General features: G+C 45.6%; 1 protein-coding gene across 6 annotated transcripts in view; it reads left to right on the top strand.

Moving 5' to 3' along the window:
- Positions 1 to 21,409, top strand: part of elmo1 (engulfment and cell motility 1 (ced-12 homolog, C. elegans)) — an 89,073-nt gene extending 67,664 nt beyond the window's left edge. For all 6 annotated transcript variants that reach the window (XM_080010847.1, XM_080010849.1, XM_080010848.1 and 3 more), the window contains 6 exons: positions 11,178 to 11,341; positions 13,045 to 13,157; positions 16,534 to 16,641; positions 17,584 to 17,666; positions 18,680 to 18,757; positions 20,543 to 21,409. In XM_080010847.1, the coding sequence (XP_079866973.1) occupies positions 11,178 to 11,341; positions 13,045 to 13,157; positions 16,534 to 16,641; positions 17,584 to 17,666; positions 18,680 to 18,757; positions 20,543 to 20,743 (747 nt within the window). In that variant the 3' untranslated portion in view covers positions 20,744 to 21,409. The remainder of the gene's footprint in view (positions 1 to 11,177; positions 11,342 to 13,044; positions 13,158 to 16,533; positions 16,642 to 17,583; positions 17,667 to 18,679; positions 18,758 to 20,542) is intronic.
- Positions 21,410 to 21,633: the final 224 nt, after the last annotated feature.

Genomic DNA, 21,633 nt, shown 5'->3' with positions numbered 1-21,633 from the left:
GGACAGAAGTAGACAGAGGCTGGACACACTCCAGATCATAGCCTGGTGATCGACACTCTTCCACATTATCTAGTAAATTACATTCTCTCTGTCTCTCTCGTGCAAACAGGCCATTTTAATGGGTATGCATAATGCAGGTATTCTCTTCATCCATCTCGGGCACACACACACACACACACACACACACACACACACACACACACACACACACACACACACACACACACTCTTCAGGCATCATCTATTCCAGCGTAGAGGCTGGTGGGGGTTGGGCTTTGTTGTGAATGGGATTACTCCACATCACCAACACCCACTGTTTGTCACTAGAGGAATCCACAGCCACTCTACTACGAGCTTCCAAACCAATGGCTACACAGGAATGTGATAGAGTAAGGCTAGAATCAGGATAATCCTTGGCTAAAAATCAACATACACTATATACACCGATCAGCCACAACATTAAAACCACTGACAGGTGAAGTGAAGAACATTGATCATCTCATTCCAATGGCACCTGTCAAGGGGTGGGATGTATTAGGCAGCAAGTGAACAGTCAGTTCTTGAAGTTGATGTGTTGGGAGCAGGAAAAATGGGCAAGCGTAAGGATCTGAGTGACTTTGACAAGGGCCAAATTGTGATGACTAGACGACTGGGTCAGAGCATCTCCAAAACAACAGGTTTTGTGGGGTGTTCCCGGTATGCAGTGGTTAGTACCGACCAAAGTGCTCCAATGAAGAACAACCGGTGAACTGGCGACAGGGTCGTGGACGCCCAATGCTCATTGATGTGCGTGGGCAGTGAAGTCTAGCCCGTCCGATCGGATCCCACAGAAGAGCTACTGTAGCACAAATTTCTGAAAAAGTTAATGCTGCTATGATAGAAAGGTGTCAGAACACACAGCGCATCGCAGCTTGCTGCGTATGGGGCCGTGTAGCCACAGACCGGTCATAGTGCCCATGCTGACCCCTGTCCACCGTCGAAAGTGCCTACAATGGACACGTGGGTGTCAGAACTGGACCATGGAGCAATGAAAGAAGGTGTCCTGGTCTGATGATCCACATTTCCCTTACATCATGTGGATGGCCGGGGTTAGGGTCCGATCTGATGGAGCATCTGTGGGATGTGCTCGAACAACAACCCTGACAACCCCAACAGCTCCACCTCGCAATTTACAGGACTTAAAGGATCTGCTGCTAACATCTTGGTGCCAGATACACCAGGACACCTTCAGAGGTCTTGTGGAGCGTGTGATCGGTGTACATTGTCTGTGATATCCAGTTCACGCTCTGTTAAAACGCTTGGAGCCAGTTCTGTCTCTTCCTTTGGTGTTCTACTGTCATGGGTTTGTTATTGTGTTATCATGTTCTCTAGTTTAATCTCTACAATAAAGCAGTGTATGTCCATCAACAGACATGGTTCCTTCCTTAATTAGAGGCCATTGCTAGGTGAATAGTTCTGTACCTGACCTGGAAACTGTATTTAGAAGGCATTCTGTACGTCTTTGTAGGCATTTGCACTCTGGCGTCGGGGTGAATTAGATAAAAGTGGATAATGTGCTTTGTTCAGCCATACTGAAGACATGGCAACCCTAAACAAGCCCAGTGGGACGACTGTTGCTGGGCCACCCCTATCCCCAACCTCTACATACGTACATACACACACAAACACACAGACACACACATCCATCTGTCACCCATCTGCAGGTTAAGGTCCACTGGTTTGGCATTCGGTGTAGAAACAACCATTCCACTTCCATTTGTGGCGGCTCAGTGCAGATCAGTTTGGGGTCTTTCATGCAAATCGGTGCAAATAATTTTCTGTTTCTGTCCCTGACAGTGGAGTAGCGGGATGGTTTTACCTCTTGGGCAGAATGTCAACACATGCCAGTATGCATGATTAATGAAATACAAGCCAGAGTGGCCAATCGGCTGTGACGTGACTAAAAAGGCAAATATAAAACAGCAGTTCGCCACTGACAGTTCCCAGTCCCAAAGAGGGGTTGCAGGTCCATTTCCAGTGGACATTAATGGGACCATTTTAACGTGGATGTATTATTTCAACATAATGAATTTCCGATGCAGTGCTTTTATTTTGAAGTAACGGTTGAAATATAAAATTGCTGCGTGTGGCTGAGGTAAGGTCATATCCCGAACGTCCCAACATCATACAGAAACAAAATCATACAACAACAACAACAACAACAACAAAAACCACCACCTAACAGTAGTTGTCAGGTCAAATTACATCAAAGAGTCCTATCAGATCTTCACTCGCTACACTTGACTCGACCGTGCACCAAAAACATTGGGAATTACGGTTGGAATTCATTTTGTGGAAAATGTTTTCATTAAAATGGATCAAATCTTCAGCACACACAGTAACATGCTCATTATGACTGTGACCACTGCACCGAATATTACATCTAGGACCGGACCACACACATACACACACACACACACACACACACACACATCCAAGAAACACTGTATAGATTTAATTGAACCATTCACACACTCTCCATCTCTTATGTCCTCCCTCTGTCTCTCTTTCATCTTTTGAAACTTTCTCTTTTCAATCTGAATATTTACTTCACTCTCCCTCTGTTTCTGCCTCTGTTGGTCACTCTCCCCATAGCTCTCCTCTTTCTGGCTTTCCCCTCCATGTGTCTCGCTGTCTCTTTCCCATGCTTTTGTTCTTTCTCCCTTCTATTTCTATTCACTCCGTCTCTCTCTCTCTCTCCCTCTCTCTACCTATCTCTTGCTCCCTCCCTCCCTCCCTCCCTCTCTTGACCCCTCTGCACCTTTCTCCTCTTTCCTCCCCATTGTTCAATTCAGACAGTCTATTTATATCGCTCTGCCTGCCTGCCTCACCTCCCACTCCCATAAAAAGGTTTGCTTTATTGTTTTTGGTGTGTGTGTGTGTGTGTGTGTGTGTGTGTGTGTGTGTGTGTGTGTGTGTGTGTGTGTGTGTGTGTGTGTGTGTGTGTGTGTGTGTGTGTGTGTGTGTGTGTGTGTGTGTGTGTGTGTGTGTGTGTGTGTGTTAAGGTTAACAGTGAGTCAAGGCACTCCTACATCATATAAGCATGTTTACATGGCTACCATTTAGCTTCTTCATGTGGTTAGATAATCTCACCATCACAGCTCTTACATAGTGACTAGATCAGCGGGAAGACATGAGTAAATGTGAAGACCTCTAAATCGGAATCAAAAGAGTAGTGTATCCGTTGTGTCAACTCATAGTCCACATGTGGTTTGGACTGGCGGGTGACAGTCAAAGGACAAAGGATCAGCGGGCCGGGCCCTGAGTGGATTTCCAGGTCGTGATGGGACTTGGAACATGCAGCTTTGGGAGTGGGCAGCATTCAGGGCAACCTCATATCTGTTCTATAAAACCCTCAAGGGCTGCTCAGACGGTAGCTCGTGGTGTCGTGAAGCTTTTTACGCTTGCAGCCACTTTTTCCGTGTAATCATGATGTTTGATGATATGTGTGATTTCAGCAACTCGGTTATTCCAATTTTCACAGATGACAGCTGGTTGAGGGCAGGTGAGGGAGGGCCAATGCAGAAGCCTCATCATTGAAGCCTTTAAGCCTCTTTGGGTAGAAGCACTGTAAATGGGAGATAATCAATCCGGGCATGAAACAGTATCATGGGGTAGAAGGGACAGGATGGGAACCAGTTCCCTCAGAGGACGGGGATTGAACAGGGAAGAAATAAATCTGATGGGGCAAGACGGGAGGACGATTCTATCCTGCTGTCTTGTGCAATAGTCTAGCGTTGCGAACGTTTAATGTAACGTCTTGTTTCGGCTCCATGTATACGGCTTTAATTCTAAGCACATTAGTCGTCCCCAGAAGGATGACTGTGTGTGTCTGTGCGAGAGAGAGAGAGAGAGAGAGAGGGAGAGGGAGAGCGGGGAAACGACAGACGGATGGTGACAAACATGTCTATTACTCAGCAGTTCCTTGACTTCCGGCCGTGCCGATTCTCCTTGGCTCACCTTGGTCCACTCCACTCCGGCCCAGCGCTTTAACAGTCTCGGTGCTTATTGGAGAAAACGAACATTCGGTTCAACATCAATGGATTGAGCCGTCGTCCCCATGGGGTACGGACTGGATGTGAAACGGATAATAAAGTTGTATCAATGTCAAGCTGTGTTAGTTGACGGTTTAATTTGGAGCCTTTAGTCATCCCAGTGGGTCAGCTTTGGATAAAGTCTGACACTTGATGCAACAACTATGTAACTTAATAATGAGCAAAACTCAAGCCCGGGCCAGCTCCTCGGCTTTTATCATGGGTTTGTTGAATAATTCTTGCGGAGCAGTTCGCTCTCTTGAGGTTTCGCTGTCAGATGGGCCATTTGGGCCCTTCCTGCAGCTGGAAGCAAGAGTTTTGGATTGAGCTGATTATTTAGGAGAAGAAAAGAAAGGGACTGTCCCCCCCCCCCACACCCTCTTCTTGACAGTTTGTCTGGGCATGCTGCGCTGGCCCTCTAAATATGGCTGCAGCAGCAGCAGCCAGTCCTGACACTGCATCAACCATGCGGAAGGAAGAATAGAAGGGATGGGAGCCTCCAGGGAACCAGGCGTGTGTGTGTGTGTGTGTGTGTGTGTGTGTGTGTGTGTGTGCGCGCGGCAGAAGCTGAGAGAGTGGAATACATGAATAAGTACATCATTAGCAATTCTCTGTCAACATCAAACTCTGACTTTGTGACGTAGGCATTTGAAGGCTTTACTGATGGATTTTTGTGACTAATATACAGATAATTGTGCTTCTACTGACAAATGTGCTCATTGCAGATAAAAGCGTCATATGGTAAATGTGAATTTGATGTGCAGTACAAGAGCATTAAGAGTTGCATTGGTTGGAGTTTTCTGTTGGCACAGCCTTCGATGCAGTGCAGAAGACTCTCATGCATTCACATAGAAGATAAGAATGGCTTTCTTTCCACTGCTCTGGCAAGTTATACCCACTTTGGTGAAACAGGATTGTATTAAATCATCTGGATAAAGTGTCTGTGCTCTTTCCGCGATGCGCCACCCCAGGTATATAATTGAAATTTTAATGGATGGAAGTATCGTAGCGCGTCAGCACTCTGCTCTCTTCCAGACTTGACAAAGGGCTTTGACAAGCATGTCGAGTGGCTGTGTTTCTGACGCCCGTATACTCTGCTAACCCAAAGTGCCCTGAGCTGCCTTGAAGAACAAATTACCTCCGTATTGCGTAGGTATCTTGTTAAGCCAGTATCCAGTGGAAGGTTTGTTCACGTCACCTTTTTTCACCGACCCTCGATTCAATTTTTTTTTTTTTTTTTTTTTTTTTTGTGTGTTCAAACCGACCATCTGTTCGTGTCAGAAATCTTCAACAACAAAACGCTTCTGGAACAGCGACGCATTGGACCCACTGGCCGTGGGGTTTCAAATCTCACTAGACTCGATACGCACGCATGCGCGCACACACACACACACACACACACACACACACACACACACACACACACACACACACACACACACACACACACACACACACACACACACACACACACACACACACACACACACACACACACACAGATGACTTAGAACGTGATGTTGATGGACGATTTGGTCAACAACTGTCAAAAGTGTTTTGTCACTACCGGGATAAAAAAAAGCCCTTGACCACACGTACGTTCTATCACTATGGCCTCCCTTCACAAGGGGGAAAAATGTAGCCCTTTATATTGGGCTGCTTTATTAGGTAAGGGAAGCCAGCACACCCTCTATCTCATCAAGACATGTAATCACTTGGTCTGCCACGAGGTGTGTTCTGGGTTAGGGTCAGGGTACTGCACATTTTCACCAACAACTACATGTAATACACACCCTTTCCCCTTCCCCCTACCCCCTCTTTGAGTGCCCTGTGGTAATGGGAAGACGTGTCCTTTTTATGTCCATCTCAAGGCCATTGTTTCATATGTAATAACAGCATGGTCTCATTTGAAGGAGCATTTGAAATTATAATTAATAGAAGAGAGGATGGTGGTGACAGGGAGGGGGAAATGTAATTACCATTTTAATAACAGGGTAATGGATTTCCTATATTCTTTTTGTCTGCTTTGTATTAGAGAACGGCACGTTCTTGGAAGTGTGTGTGTGTGTGTGTGTGTGTGTGTGTGTGTGTGTGTGTGTGTGTGTGTGTGTGTGTGTGTGTGTGTGTGTGTGTGTGTGTGTGTGTGTGTGTGTGTGTGTGTGTGTGTGTGTGTGTTTCATGTTTGGGTTGCCCAGCTCGGGGCAGGGGTGTGGTCATAAATCCATGCACAGACTTTGGGCGACAGTCCCATGGCCAGCATGTGAGATTGGCTTTTTGATTGCTTTCAGGGAGTGGCGAAAGTCATTATTCTGTGATTACTCCTTGATGATTGGCCTTACCAACGTGCCTTTTCCATCACAATCTGCAGATACCCCACCTAGTCTCGAGGGGCGGGCAAAGCACACGATTGACAGCTGGTAAACAAGGTCATTAGCATCCTCTTAGGTAAATGGAGCATTGGCAGCCAATTGGCCGGCAAGCAGACACGGGCTAATTTGTCACGGCTGATGCAACATCTATGATCGATGAACGGGGGAGACGTTGAATGAGGAAGTGTCTGACAGTCCTGATTTACAGGGGAGAGAGAGGGAGAGAGAGACCGACTGATTGACTATAATAGAGTCTATGTGGTCAACGCTTCATTAGGTGAGTTAGAGATCCCGTGGGATACCAGGGTCTTAATTATTATTGTCGCAGTTACTATCTGTGGTTCTGAAAGTACTACGGCTTGGCACACCTGAGAGAGGGTAAAAGATTGAAAGAAGGGATGGTCGGTCAAGGTAGAGCCAATAAACCATGACGCCACACCTCTGACCAAACATCGAATAGTGGTTTTACCAATGCAGCCATGAAAAGGTTGACAAGTTTAGTACAATTGCTAGATATGTACGAAAAGACTGCGCTTGTCCAGCGATGCACTGTGTTCAACAGGCCGCTACAATATCTACTGCGAATGATGTTAGGAGGGCAGTACAGTCCTTCATTGTACTGTATTCAAGCAGTACAGTTTTTGTCTGCACCAGTGTTGACGTTGGGGCCCGTCACCTCAAAGTCGGGCCGGCGTACACGGCGCTGACGTCAGCTCACCTCCACCAAGGTGCTCTCTGAGCAATCACTGGATGTACAGGCTAGAAAAAGCTAAAATATTCATAATGAACCTCCTGTTGTGAAGGGACCATGTGTTCGTATTAAATGTGATGAATATTCTCTGTGTTAATTAGCGTGAGTGCAGCCACATGGGCCGACAGAATTGTTTTTCTGCCGGAGACACGGTTGCAAACAAGGCATATTAATGAACACTCCCCAGGGAAGGGAGCTGCACAAATACCACAGGGTTAGGTCTTTGTTGGCCACAGATGTGGATCAAAGCCGCAGATTTAAAATGGATTCTCCTTGAATAAGTGACCACATTCAAAATTTGGTAGTTCACTGTACAGGTAGTATGGTTACAGGGCAACACATTTCCTGTGGTTTTAATTGTTACTAAGTATTATTTTTTGATTATTCAAAAGTCCTTTTTGACAGTGTATCTGATCCTCAGCCGTCTGTACGGAAAAGGGAAAGAATTATGGCCTCTCCTTTCACTGTGAGGCACACTGACACGCCGTTTGTAATCTCAAGAGAAAAATGTATTTGAGGCGTAATTATCGGATTTTTACTGAAGTGATTTATACACACGCGCGTGCGAGTATTTAAATATATGCTGGGCGAGTATTTAAATATATGCTGGGCAATGATGCGAGGGTGTAATTAAAAGCCTGTGACAACAACGATGAATCTGACGTTCCCTGATTGGGAACCGTGTCGGGGAGGCGCTTGTTCGGCACCTGTTTCTACCAGAATAACCATGACGTCCCCTGAGTTTCACTGGGAGTGATGGACACAATAGACAAAGAAGACACCGTGTTGAAGGTCCTTCCATAGCGGCGCCATTGAGGCTTGAGTTGACATAGATTGAGGACTAGACCTGGAGACGGAGGAGGATACAGCCATCGCGATGGAGGGATGAGTTGATGGATGCGAGAGCGGAAGGGGAGATTAATGTATTCCCATTTATAACTTGCGCTGACAAAAAATCTCACCTCTGGGTTGTCTAGGTTATGCAATACAGGTGGAATATAACCACAAAGCTGCTGACTCCTTTAAATAACTTTTTATATTGAATAGAATAACTCTTAGCGCTGTACACACCTGACAGTACTGCTGTGTATTTTGTTTTTAAAGTTTTAAGATGACACGCGCCACATCCCACGCTGCGCTAATCCTCAGATTCAATTGTGTAATCAGGTAGAAAAAGGGCCGTTTCTTTTTCATTCATGTTTTATCTTCTTTTTGTTGTACCTTATGGCTTATCGGATCTGGAATTAGAAATGGGTTCATTCCTTTTTGTGGCATTCTCCCTGTGCAGCGCCGACTTTGCAAAGATTAACTCATCTTTATGCGTTTCATCACACCCAGAGCGAAGCTGATGCCAGAGGATAATCCATGTCGCCCGTGTCTTCTTGAGGGCTGTAGCTGTGTTTGGTTTGGATTACGACGCTAAGGGTTGAGGGTCTCTGCCTCCTCTACTTCGTTCTCACCGACTGGCTCATTTATTTTGAATTCCCTCGCGCTCCCGGCTGCGTTGATCACTAAGTCTGGTTTAAGCTTCAGGGGTCTGCGAGTCGCACAGTAATTGCCTGGAAGAAAACACAAACAAGGATGTTGTTTCATAAGAAGTTTGGGATCTGGGCTCATTGTGTTTTGGGGGTGGGGTGTTTGGTGAGCTTCCAGTCGGGATGGCAATGCAAGATCAGAGAAGGGAAGCGGAGACCTGAAACAAGGGAAATCCACAAAGACACCGTATGATCTTTCTTGAATGAATGTAGGTGGGATTGGGGAATAGCGGCTCCTCATCAAGGCACACTGACAATATTACACGACAAAAAGTAGCTCAGCATGACGCCGCTCTCGCGGCTCGACAGACATTTATCCCCCCGCCACTGCTCTGTATGAGCGATGGATGTGATTGGATGAATCAACACCTGCGAGCCCAGAGGGGGTTGCAAACCAGGCTGATCCTCTATCGGCGCTGCTTGTCACTTCTTCCACTGAGGGGGCACGCCACACTGTGAAATAACCAAAATAGCACCGTTTGACTCGGCTTGGAGTGAGGAGAGTGTACATCAGTACGACAGTCTTGCTGCAGTTAAACTTGTTTGTGTTGCATTCACGGACCGCTTAATAGAGTAGACATTATAGAAAACCTTTTTGCGGAGGTTGAAGACCGTTTTGATCATGCCTGGTCAAGATAAAAATCGAAGTGCCGGATAATTGCTTTTGTTGATTTTTTTTTTCTTTTTGAACCAGTCAAGTTTAAAGCAGCTTCCTGTGGAGAGCCAGTCCGTTTCCTCTTTGTTGAAAGCACAGCATATGCAACGGCACAAGCTTTACTGATCTCGATATCAATTCACAGCTAGGAAAGGTATGGGTATTGTCTGATGTTTGGGAGTAAATATTAGTTATTTACTCATGGGTGTTATGTGACACTGCAACATACATTGCAGATGCATGAGGTATTGCAAACATACAGTACATTCATCTGATGCATGTGAAGGCAAATCTCATTGGCTTCAATGAAACAATCATTTTTACTGTTTTGGATGATTCACTCTCTGCTACTGTATGTCATTCATCTATCGGAAGAAACTGAAGGAAGGAGGGAAGGAACGAACGAACGAACTCCAAATCCTAATTATGGCGCATAGATCGTCTGAGAGCAATGCTGACGAACGCTTTGGCGTTTACATTGATAGGTGCTTTGTTGGTGCACCGCTTCCAGGGCTTTGTTCCGCGGGGCTGTCATTCCCTGTTTTCGGAAACGGGAGCGGGAGCGCGGATCTGAGATAGAACACGTAGTGACTGCTGTCGGTTCCATCTCTAATTAATAGAGATCTAATCTGTGGAGAATGAATTAAAGGGAGTCAGAACTGTGAGCGGAGGATGATGATGACGATAGCGTGAAAGTGGCCGTCGCGGAGAAACTTGTTGCTACCCTGTTTATCAGGCCTTCGGTTACGCTCTAATTGGGATTGGGAGGTTTGGAAAGGAAGCGGGTGTTTGTGTTAGCCGTGGCTCATGAGCAACGTTCCCAAGTTGATATTTAAGCCCATGTTGCATAACAGTGACTAATCTTTGCATGGGATGGTAAACTGTACAGTGACTGACATTCTCCCAGGCCTGCGGCATTTTGGGCCATTGGTCGGGTCTTCTCGCGCCTTTCGCGCTCCAGCCAAAGCTTATTGGGCAGAACTGGGATATAACTGGGATGGTTGATTTCTCTAAATGCTCTGCACTGGTGCGTGATACTGGGATGTAGTATGTAGAGATCCCCCTCCCCCCCACCTCCATCCACTCTGAATGCTGAATTCACTGGACTGGATTGGGGTCTTCAACCCCTGTAAGTGTAGTCTTGTATCTCTAGAGTTCAGTGAAAGCTACACATCCAAGTTATTTCCTTCAACTGCAGCCGGAACTTTGTACCAACAAACACTCTCCTCAACCCAAGGCTCCGGGCTCTCCACTGGTGCATGATGCTGGGATGTAGAAGTTGTCCCCCCGCTCTAACCTCCACCCATTCCCCTCAAGGCTGACTTCAATAGACTGGGTTGCGGGCTGCAGTACTGATTTAAAAAGGACATTGTTCATCTCTAAGACGATTGATTGGAAAATTTTATGTACTCGTCTGACCTTATTAAATAGCAACGGTGTTGATTGGAACATGTTCAAGTTTTTTTTTATCAAGGGTGTCGCGTGTTGACCCGTCTCTTCCTTCTAAAGCTTTGTATTCTCCAAGTTACAAGGGCATACTGTAGCGCTTCCTTTTATTATACCCTTTTCATAAGAAGTAAGAAGTACTGAGTTTAAGGTCAAATACTACTTCAAAACTTTTAAGGTTACATTGGAAATGTAGTATTTCCGTAGAAACTGCTGAAGGTATTGAAACTACCTGGGTATTTGAATTTGCCATTGAATCTTTTTAATACTTGATTAGACTTGGTATTGATGCAATTTGGTATCGATTGATATTGAATTTGAACCTCATGGATTTTCTCCGTCTGGCAGGTCATGCAGGTGGTGAGGGAGCAGATCATGCGAGCGCTGACTCTCAAGCCTAATTCTCTGGACCAGTTCAAGAGTCGCCTGCAGAACCTGAGCTACACCGAGATCCTCAAGATACGCCAGTCGGAGAGAATGAACCAGGAAGACTTCCAATCCCGCCCCATCATGTGAGTCCACCGCTGCGTGCCTCACGCAACACACCTAAATCTATTTTTATGGAAAAGGCTTCGACTAAGGGAGTCAGCTCGGATAATTTCCTGAGTAACCCTTTTTTTTTTCTCACGGATAGCTATAGGGTGGGAGGAATCTCATTTCAGCCAGTTATATTCACATAGTACATAAAGACGTTTCAATATGCTCGTTGACCTGCATAGACAGAGACCAAAAGAAAAGGGGGGGGGGATGCAGAAACTAAAAATCAACCCTATTGACGAATGGAGTTTTACTTGTTTTTTTTACTCTTTTATCATTTGTCAAACATTGCACCTGGGCCCCCTTCTAGTGAATGAAAATCAGTTTTTCATTAAATGGCCTCAAGAGTGGATCCTCCATTAACGGCCCTCTAGTGTTTCTCTCCAATAGATCAGACATTGACCAATACAAGCCCAGCAATTTAAACAATGATCAATGCCAGGATTTATTTATCCAATATCATTACAATAGATGCCAATTGTTCAATGCATTGATCAGGAAGTCTACAGAAAACGCAGATAAATCCGGATTTATAGGGACTGTGCGTTTGTTTCAACAGTGGAAGAGATTATCTTATTCAGTCAAAGCAAATTCTTTAAACTCGAGGTGAGAGCAACTTCCCCCATGTACACACAAAGCGCCGACTTTAATGAACGAACTCATGCAAATTTCAGAAGACTTTTAGAAGAAGAAAGAAGACGAGCAGGATGTTATCAAAGATTCATACTGTACGGAGGAGTTCCACTCTGAGGAAACGCTGAGGAAACATTTTGGGGGAAAACGGGCGAAATGAGGCTCGTGCTGATCCATAATTGATTCCTCTTTCCACCTTCCATGAGTCCGTTGGGTCCGGACAGAGAGGTGCTAGCTGTGCATTCTCATTGTTTTTGTTTTTCCCGTTGCATGCGTTCCCTCTCTGACCTCTGGGGGGCCTTATTGGCTGAGTTCACACCCGGTAGTACATGAAACCTCTGCGCCGTCTATCGCCGTGGAATGGTGATGAACAGCCTTCGCCCCGGCACCGCTCGCTCCCTCACCCATAAAGAGTGGGTCTGAGCGATCGATTTAACGAGCGGATCCGCTGATGAGGCGGCGGAGCGCTGACAGGACGGGGAGGCTGGGGAGGAAGAGGAGAATGAGGAGGAGGATGAAAGGAGATCAGGAGAGAATGGGGATGAGAAGGGAAGACAAAAGGAACGTGACCGGGAACTCAAAAAGGCAAAAAGTCGGACACAAAATCGAATGCGAACCTCTCCTTGGAAATCTTCTAAGAAAATAAAGGATGGGATGGCTACAGTCGTGATGTATAATTCATTGATCAGTGTTGATATGCTTCAACGTCTGACACCGAAATGAGAGTCACGATAACACAGGTTCTCAGTCTTGTGCCTTTTGGGATGGGGGGGGGGGGGTTAAGGAGGAGGAGGAGGCAGCACGAGCGCCCGTGTGCAGGCAAGCACATCCGTGTTCCGGCATGATTCCTCTGCTTCCTCAGCCTAGCTCCGCCGTTCTCTCCTGACGCCCTGGATCTCGGGGATACTGTCAGTCAGTCCGATCCGTACCTGGAAAAAAGGCCGTCGGCTGACACAAAACACTAACACAAACGCATTAGGAATCCCTTCCTCGCCATCGTCTCGGCTTCTCGGGGGCTGATGGGTGTCCCCTCACTGTTCCGCAGGGAGCTGAGGGAGAAGATCCAGCCTGAGATCATGGAGCTGATCAAGCAGCAGCGGCTCAACAGGCTGTGTGAGGGTACCTGCTTCAGGAAGATCAGCAGCCGCAGACGGCAAGGTGAGGAATACACCTGATGTTTCAATGATTTCAATGACATGCGCAAACCTCTGCCACGTTCCCTGGTGTGATGCTTATTAAGAACACTGGTGCAAGGCAACACAAACCAGTTTTTATTTTCAGCCTAGATATAAGGCTCTTACACGGTGACTCTCGACCATGTTGCACCTTTGTCCATCATAATTTAACTCTCTCCACACACACACCCACACCTACACACACACACACACACTCGAAGGACACAAAAAGTAGAACCCACATGTGAACACACACGCTGACAGACTCCAGAAATTCCAAAATGGTTTGCCTTTTGTTGAAGCTTCCAGGAAAGTCTTGTAGGTAGGTGGGTGATTCAGAACTGTGTGTGTGTGTGTGTGTGTGTGTGTGTGTGTGTGTGTGTGTGTGTGTGTGTGTGTGTGTGTGTGTGTGTGTGTGTGTGTGTGTGTGTGTGTGTGTGTGTGTGTGTGTGTGTGTGTGTGTGTGTGAATTGAGGATCTATGCACACACACACACACTCTCATACTAAAAAACACACACGTCTACTCTACATTTTCGCCATGCGTGCAGAACAGAACAAGTCGACCGCACTCAAGCAACTTCAACTGGAGCAACCGAGTGAAAACCGAGGGAAGCGGAGGAAAAGTGGATGAGGATGTAAATGTGGAGCGGCGGAGTGGAGCCCGTAGCTTTTCACAGCCAAAGAGGATTTAATTTGCCCCAGACCTGATCCCCTTCACTCCGCCGTGCTCCCTCGTCCATTATGTGTTACGCCGTTTACACCGAGGGGAGGGAAATACACACACACACACACACACACACACACACACACACACACACACACACACACAATAACAGACAGATGCTGGATGGTTTTCAGTATTGCAGAGTTAGCACTTAAGACACTTTGACACTTTAATCGGTCAAAGTCAACTAGAACTGATTAAAAAATATATATATATATATATATATATATATATATATATATATATATATATATATAATTTAAAAAAGGACATTCATATTCTCTATGTTTACCCTTCTTCTCTCACTGGTTTGACTCGTCAGCTGCTATAGGGACCATCCCAAAATAAGAAAAAACTGACTATGAGCCGTTGGGCCATTGTGCTGTTGTTTACGGCGGCAGAATCCATCAGGCAGATTGAATATGTGACTGTCTGGGTGATTTATGCTGCCTGGCTTTTATGCACCGGCACACTGTGAATGGAGTCTACATTACCATATTATGGTTATTACTTTGGTGGTCTGTGTTAAGAGGGATTGCGGGCACGTACGTACCGTACGTGCGTGTGTTTGAAATTGAATGGCGCCGGGCCATTCGGAACCCCTCAGATGCACACGCTGGTTTATCGCCCGATACGGAGTCGTTATGAGTCCCAGAGGAGGTGGTTTGGCACCCTGGACCAGAAGATTACCACGGGATTTCATCCTTTGGCTGCAGATAGTGCTCTGTGGGTTAAGCTGCTAATTCTTCCCCGTGCTACACAAGCTTCTCCCCGATCAAAGGAGTACGATTTGTCAGCCTTTTTTTTTTTTTTTTTTAACAAACACTTTGGCATTGGGTGTCTGACCCAAACACCTGCTTTTGTTTTGATTATTGAGGGGGTTCTACTTCTCTGGTTTTTCTACTTCTCTTCGCTCTTTCATCCTCCATCTCTTTTCCCCTTCCTCCATATCAGTCATTCCTTTGTTCTCTGAGTGCCACTTAAGTCCTCACGCGTGGATGCCTTTTTCCCCCTTGTCCCAAACAGAGTGAAATCCACTCTGCAGCTCAGACGATTTACTCCGCCGCCCTGGCGGCTCGACACGTCCGAGGAGGTTGGAAGAAAACGCTGATGTGATTGATCCATCTTTATTCACGGCAGCGAGTGTTCCTCTTTTCGCCTTCTTTCGTTGCTTAACAATTACTCTCGCGATTCGGAAGGTGACTGGAATCGTCACGCTCAGTCGGCCACCGCGGGAAAAATAATTCCTCTCATTGCTCAATCAGCCCTGAACGGCCGGCGTTGGCCTTTATCCGATTCCCTCATCTCTCTCTCTCTCTCTCTCGCTCTCTCTCCCTCTCTCTCTCTCGCTCTCTCTCTCTCTCTCTCTCTTACCCTTTATCTTTATTTTAGAAGCAGTATTGGAATGATTTTATTTCGCCGGGTGCATTTACATGTACACATTTAAAAAAGCTTGAAAGTCTGAGAAAAAAACCCTAACCCTGAAATAAAAAATTGCCATAAGATATACATTTTATAACTCCTCCCGTCTCTTGCTCAAGGACAATAAACATGTAGTAGTTTTGTCTTTTTTGTGTGTGTGTGTGTGTGTGTGTGTGTGTGTGTGTGTGTGTGTGTGTGTGTGTGTGTGTGTGTGTGTGTGTGTGTGTGTGTGTGTGTGTGTGTGTGTGTGTGTGTGTGTGTACACACACATACAGAAGCTGTAGATGACCTCTCTTTTCTCTGTATTTCCAGTGACCTAAGCCTGAAAGGCCCTTAAAATCATATTACTGCATAAAATATGAATTGAGCTGATAGAGATTGGAAATGACTTTCCTTTTTTCCAAGCACGAGCCAGCCTGTACTCAGAGGGGGAGGCTTCGCACTAAAAGGCCAAATTGCAGGAATTTAAAAGTTTTGACAACAGGTACTTTAAAGGCCTTTCTGGTTCTGTACACTGTACCTTTACTGGGGAAAGTGTGTTATGCAACTGTAGCTAATGGCAAAGGGTATTTTAGGTTCCACCTGTCTTAAGCTTCACATGAACACCGCCCGACATGGCAGCTGGAACAGCGACACAGGAGTGAGTCAAAATCCAAGAGGGGATCCAGATGGCCGTCATTTTTGGCTTTTTCGTCAATTTTTTCTTTAGACAAAAGAGAAAGGCATATGGGCTCTCACACCCACACACACACACACACACACACACACATATCAGTTAAAATTGAGCAGTCTGTAGTCGTTACCGTATCCTCTCTCATAACAGCCACCACACACACACACACACTTCTCCCAGTGGAACGCCATCCCAGCACTGCCAACTGTCTATTTTGGGCAATTAGGCGTTTGGAGCATGCTGCCTCCCCAGACTGCGCCCACTTGCCGCCAGCTCGGCCCAGCAGCAGTCTTGGCAGGGAACCCCTCTGAGAAGGGGCCGCTCGGGTGTTTGGTGCTGGTGTGAGTCCGGTCCAACTGCTGCGCGCGCACACACACACACACACACACACACACACACACACACACACACACACACACACACACACACACACACACACACACACAGCTGGTGGGTGCAGTAGGGTGTCATCAGTGAATAGAAACATCTAAAACCTCTCTCTCTCTCTCTCTCTCTCTCTCTCTCTCCATCCTTCCAGATAAGTTTTGGTACTGCCGTCTGTCTCCGAACCATAAAGTCCTCCACTATGGGGACCTGGAGGAGAGCCCTCAGGGAGAGGTGCCGCACGATTCTCTACAGGACAAACGTGAGTAGACGATAGAACCATCAGGAGCTGAAGCTAACTAGATTGCTTTTCATGATGTGATCCAGATGACTTGTACTATACATATAAGATACTTTACATATCTGTGTTGCCCCATATCTGTGTTGTGCTTATTGTCGTCTATATGCGAGTTCCACTGTTTCTTCTAAATGTGGGGTTGGTCATGGCCTTTGGTGTATTATCCCCATTACACTTGGGTTGTCAATAGGCAAGAACCTGCCATCATGATATTGTATTGACCACATTACGACCTTACTTTGACACTATTAATCGTGCAATATATTGGAATTTTACTTTCATAAGTGCATATGCCTTAAGAAAAACACCATATGCAATGCTCTTTTTCGTTATTACTGTGTTACAATGATGTATCCCTGTTCTGTAATACAGCCTAAGGGACTAGGGGTTGAATGCAAGAAAAAAACTTTCATAACTACAATCTACAATCATAATAACCACAATCTGAAACGATGACAATATTTTACACTATTGACTCGACGCAGTGTTACAACACAATCACAAGAATTCGGGTGTTTTGAAATTTTCTCTCACCCCTAATTCCTCAGACGTGCATTCAACCTCTAACCCAAAATTAAGTTTTTGACTGTGCTAATAGACATGCATTTACTAAAAATGCGGTAATTCCGCTAGCGGGGAGGAGATATTTGAACTTCTGTCTGCTCACGTCGGACTAATGCTATTGGTAGATGTAGTTCAGTCAGACGGTTACAAAACGCACGTCTGTAAACACCTTGAGAGGTGAGAAGGGGGCGACGTCAACGCCAGATTTAAAATTTTAATCACTTTGAAAGAAAACCGTCAGGGTGTCCAGGGGAGGATGGGCGGAGGAGGGGGGAGGCAGATGTCAGGGAATGGCTGTTCATCTCCGCTGTTAACAGTAACAGACTCCTTCTCGACCCTCAGTGCCTGTGGCGGATATAAAAGCTGTCGTCACGGGGAAAGACTGTCCTCACATGAAGGAGAAGGGAGCCCTGAAGCAAAATAAGGTGTGTGTGTGTGTGTGTGTGTGTGTGTGTGTGTGTGTGTGTGTGTGTGTGTGTGTGTGTGTGTGTGTGTGTGTGTGTGTGTGTGTGTGTGTGTGTGTGTGTGTGTGTGTGTTGTATAACACGACTAGGATTATATAATTTTTTTTTTTTGCTCCGGAAAATAACACAACCGCCCTTTTGTGCTCTGGGTTTTCGGCATGGGGGGGGCACAACGTCGTCCGTGAGCAGACAGCTGCTTAAGAAGAAATCCATCCCAGAATAGTCCTTCAGCCGTCTACACCCAATCCCATCCCACACGATACACACCAAACAAACACACAAAATGTTGACGGCTTGACTTGACTAAAAGTCTTTGTCAAAGTGTGTGTGTGTGTGTGTGTGTGTGTGTGTGTGTCTATACCCCCGCACCCCTATCCCTCCCCCACAGCACGACACTGATATATTGGATCTAGTATAAATAGCTTCAAGACAAAAGAGCTATGCCCCGCCTCGCTTTTATTACTTTGTCGATCACAACCTGTGTGTGTGTGTGTGTGTGTGTGTGTGTGTGTGTGCGTGTGCGTGTGTGTGTGCGCCCGTGTGTGTGGTCCCACATGTGGAAAAGAAAATACAAGCACATTTCATTACTCACACTGTTGCGGGCCCATTCAAAGTCACCTCTGCCGCCAGTGGGATATTTGTGATAGAGAGACGTGGAGAAACAACAGAGAGAGGGTGAGGGGAAAGAAGGCGTTTATTTTTTTCATTTTTCTAATGACTGTCGGAGGAGGCTTCCATAATTAGGCTTCCGCATCTAGATTTTTCAGCGTGTGCCCTTCACTTCGGTCGATACCACGTTCTCTCTTCGATCTCCACGTTGTCCAATGTTTTTTTTGTTTTTTTTCTTATTTTTCTTATTTTTCCACTTTTTTCCCCCCCCTCGTGTTGCATCTGTAACGGTGTCTGTAATCTGTTTGTTTTCCTCCGCGTGGTTCCATGACTCTGTATCTTTATTTATCGTTCTGTGTCTTCAGGAGGTGTTGGAGCTCGCCTTCTCGGTCCTCTACGAGTCCGACGAGTATTTAAACTTCATCGCTCCCGACAAGCACGAGGTGAGAACGCACACACACACACACACACACACACAATACATACAGCCATATTCTTTGATTTATGGACGTACAGTATCACCGGAAGTTGTCACTTCTGAGCTGGTGTTGATCGACTAAACACGATAGTTTCCACATTGTTGCTTTATTTAGTCATAGTGTAAAAGTAGTCTTTAAATTTAGATTTTTGGATTGGCCATTTGGCATTTGCCTACTATGAGCCAGCCCGGCCCAGACTGCCCGTTCCCTTGGCATGTCGGCCAGCCCATAACATGTACCGCTATGAACATAACAGTTACTTTGTGTGCTGAGACAGTGTCACCTTTAAAGCATTAACATACCTTCAATCAGCCCACTCAATTGTATATATTGTATATATACCACCTAAGTCACATAGGAATTACAGTCGCGGTTGGTAGTAAATTGACAATTAAACTAACTATTTGAGTCATGTCTTAATTAAAACAATTAAATTCATTAAATAATTGTGAAATGTGTCGCATGAGTAGTTGTTTTATAACATTCAGGTGTAGGAAGGAGTCGCCTCCAAATGCATGCCGGGTAATTCATGCTGCGTCATCAACAACTGCCAAAAAGATCCTTGGTCGCCGTCAATCACTTGTCACCGCCGTGACTGCCGAGCGCTCATTCTCCAAACTCAAAGTAATTACAGCCTCTCTGAGAAGCACAATGGGTCAGGGTAGTCTGGATGGATTTGCCATGTTGTCATTTGAAAATGACCGGGCAGAGAAGTTGGACACAGGGCACATTGTGGATGACTTTGCGGAGCGCAAGGCTCGCTGAGTGCCCTTCAAACCGCGGTGAGTTCTCGACTGTTGGCCGCCGCACCAGTTGTTGTCAACATTCTAGCTGTTGATCATTAACAGTGGGCATGGTCGCCGTGACAGCGATCGCAGCCTGTCGGTGCTGCAATGTGTGCTGCGCAGGCAGGCACGCATTGTCGTGTTATTTTGAAAGAAGCTTTCCTTCATATGAATACAGACATTTCCACCATAGATTGATGCAGAAAAGTCACAAATTGTTGCACAGAAATTCACCAGAGTCAGGAAATGACGTGTTACCACCTGGGGCACAACCCCCAGACCCCCCGCTAACATGTGTCCCCCCCCCCTAATGTTCAAACGGTGGGGTTGGTGTTGGGTAATAAGACATCTCTGTTGCGAATTTCAGGGCCTTTTTATGATCCCGGTCCATCACTGTTAGTTATTATTGTTATTAAATGTTATTAATTCATTTAGTTAAACTTAGTCAAACAATAGCCCTAAACGGCCTCATAAAGGTTTCGCCTAACACAACTAAGTAACTAAATAAGAGAATTATATTTATAATAATGTGTGTACAAATGTGTTCATAAATATCTATTATTATGAATTATAATGATAATAATAAAGAAATATGACTATTCTTTTGTTATTCAGATGCCATAGACACAATAATCTTTGAAACACAAAATCTACATTTTGATGGCGGATTTGACATGATGGGTGTTGAGAGATCATATTGAAGGAGCATTTACATGCCCCGTTGCATTGTGGGATGGAGAACAACAAGTGAAACGGTAAAAATGCTGCACATGCCTTACGTTCCATTTGATTTTGTTTGAGATGATAAGCAATTGGCAAAAGCAGCAGCCATTGATGGCAATGCACACGTTTCCCCTTGACTTTCTTGAGTCAGTATGTCATAGTTTTGTCGCTTTTGGATTTCAGTCATTTTTCTAACAGCTATGTTGAATATGAACGACACCCCTCCCTCCCTCTCCTCCAGTACTGCGTGTGGTCGGACGGCCTGAACGCGCTCCAGGGGAAGGAGATGACGAGTGACTGCACTAAGTCAGACATGGAGACGTTGCTTTCCATGGAGATGAAGCTCCGCCTCCTGGACCTGGAAAACATCCAGATCCCCGAGGCTCCGCCCCCCATTCCCAAAGAGCCCAGCAACTACGACTTTGTTTACGACTGTAACTAAGTTCAAACCAAGTCAAAGATCTCCTAAAATACACCACCTACTGTACTCACTGGACCAGTTTAGCCCCCTGTAAAACTCAGAAAAAGTTAAAAAAAAAAAAAAAAAAAGTGATTGGAAGAAAAAGGGACGATCCAACTTTTTTTTTTCTGTGCTTCTCGCTAGACCTCCTTTTTTGGGAAAAGGAATTTTAGAATTTTGCTGCAGCGAAGGGATGGTAGGGACTCTACTCTCTTCTGTGCTTCGGATCTGCAGGATTTTGATGTCGAACCCTGGAAAAGTTTCCCGTCGTGGAACTGTCGGAGTCATAGTCTCCTCCTCCTCCTCCTCCTTCTTCTTATTCACCTGTTTTATGTGTCCCAAAATGAAACCACCCCTTAAAAAGCCTCTTGATTTAGCTGGTCATGCTGTCATTCCTATTTTTCTTAATTTTTATGTTTATTTCATTGCTTTTCCTCATGCCGTCGTGGGGTTGGGTTGTGTAGGGGTCTTAACAGCTCCAGCACTTGCTCCCGCAAAATATCTCCAAGGAAGCTGGAAGCTGGTTTTTTTTGTTTGTTTTGGGTTTTTTTGTTTGTTTTGCCTCGTGTCCACACTCCACACAAACTGAAGACTGTTAAAATATCCCACTGTGGAAATCCTTGAAAAAAATAAAATAAAAACCCAAAACCCACTGTTAAACAGGAAAAATGACCCTTCCCTGGCGTCTCGTCATGTTCCGATTATTAGCGCGCTGCTGTTTCTATATCGTCGACACGCTTTGCCAGAAAAGAAGTGTAAAAACACAGACTTTACCGGACACACCACTCGTCCCCTGTTGTGATGACTGCTGTACACACCATTCCCAAGCAATATTTGACCCTTTTTTCATCCATGGAATGATCCCAATTTCA

The sequence above is a fragment of the Zeus faber genome, assembly GCF_960531495.2.
Source record: "Zeus faber genome assembly, chromosome: 1".
Lineage (NCBI taxonomy): Eukaryota > Metazoa > Chordata > Actinopteri > Zeiformes > Zeidae > Zeus > Zeus faber.
This window is presented reverse-complemented; position numbering and strand designations above follow the sequence as displayed.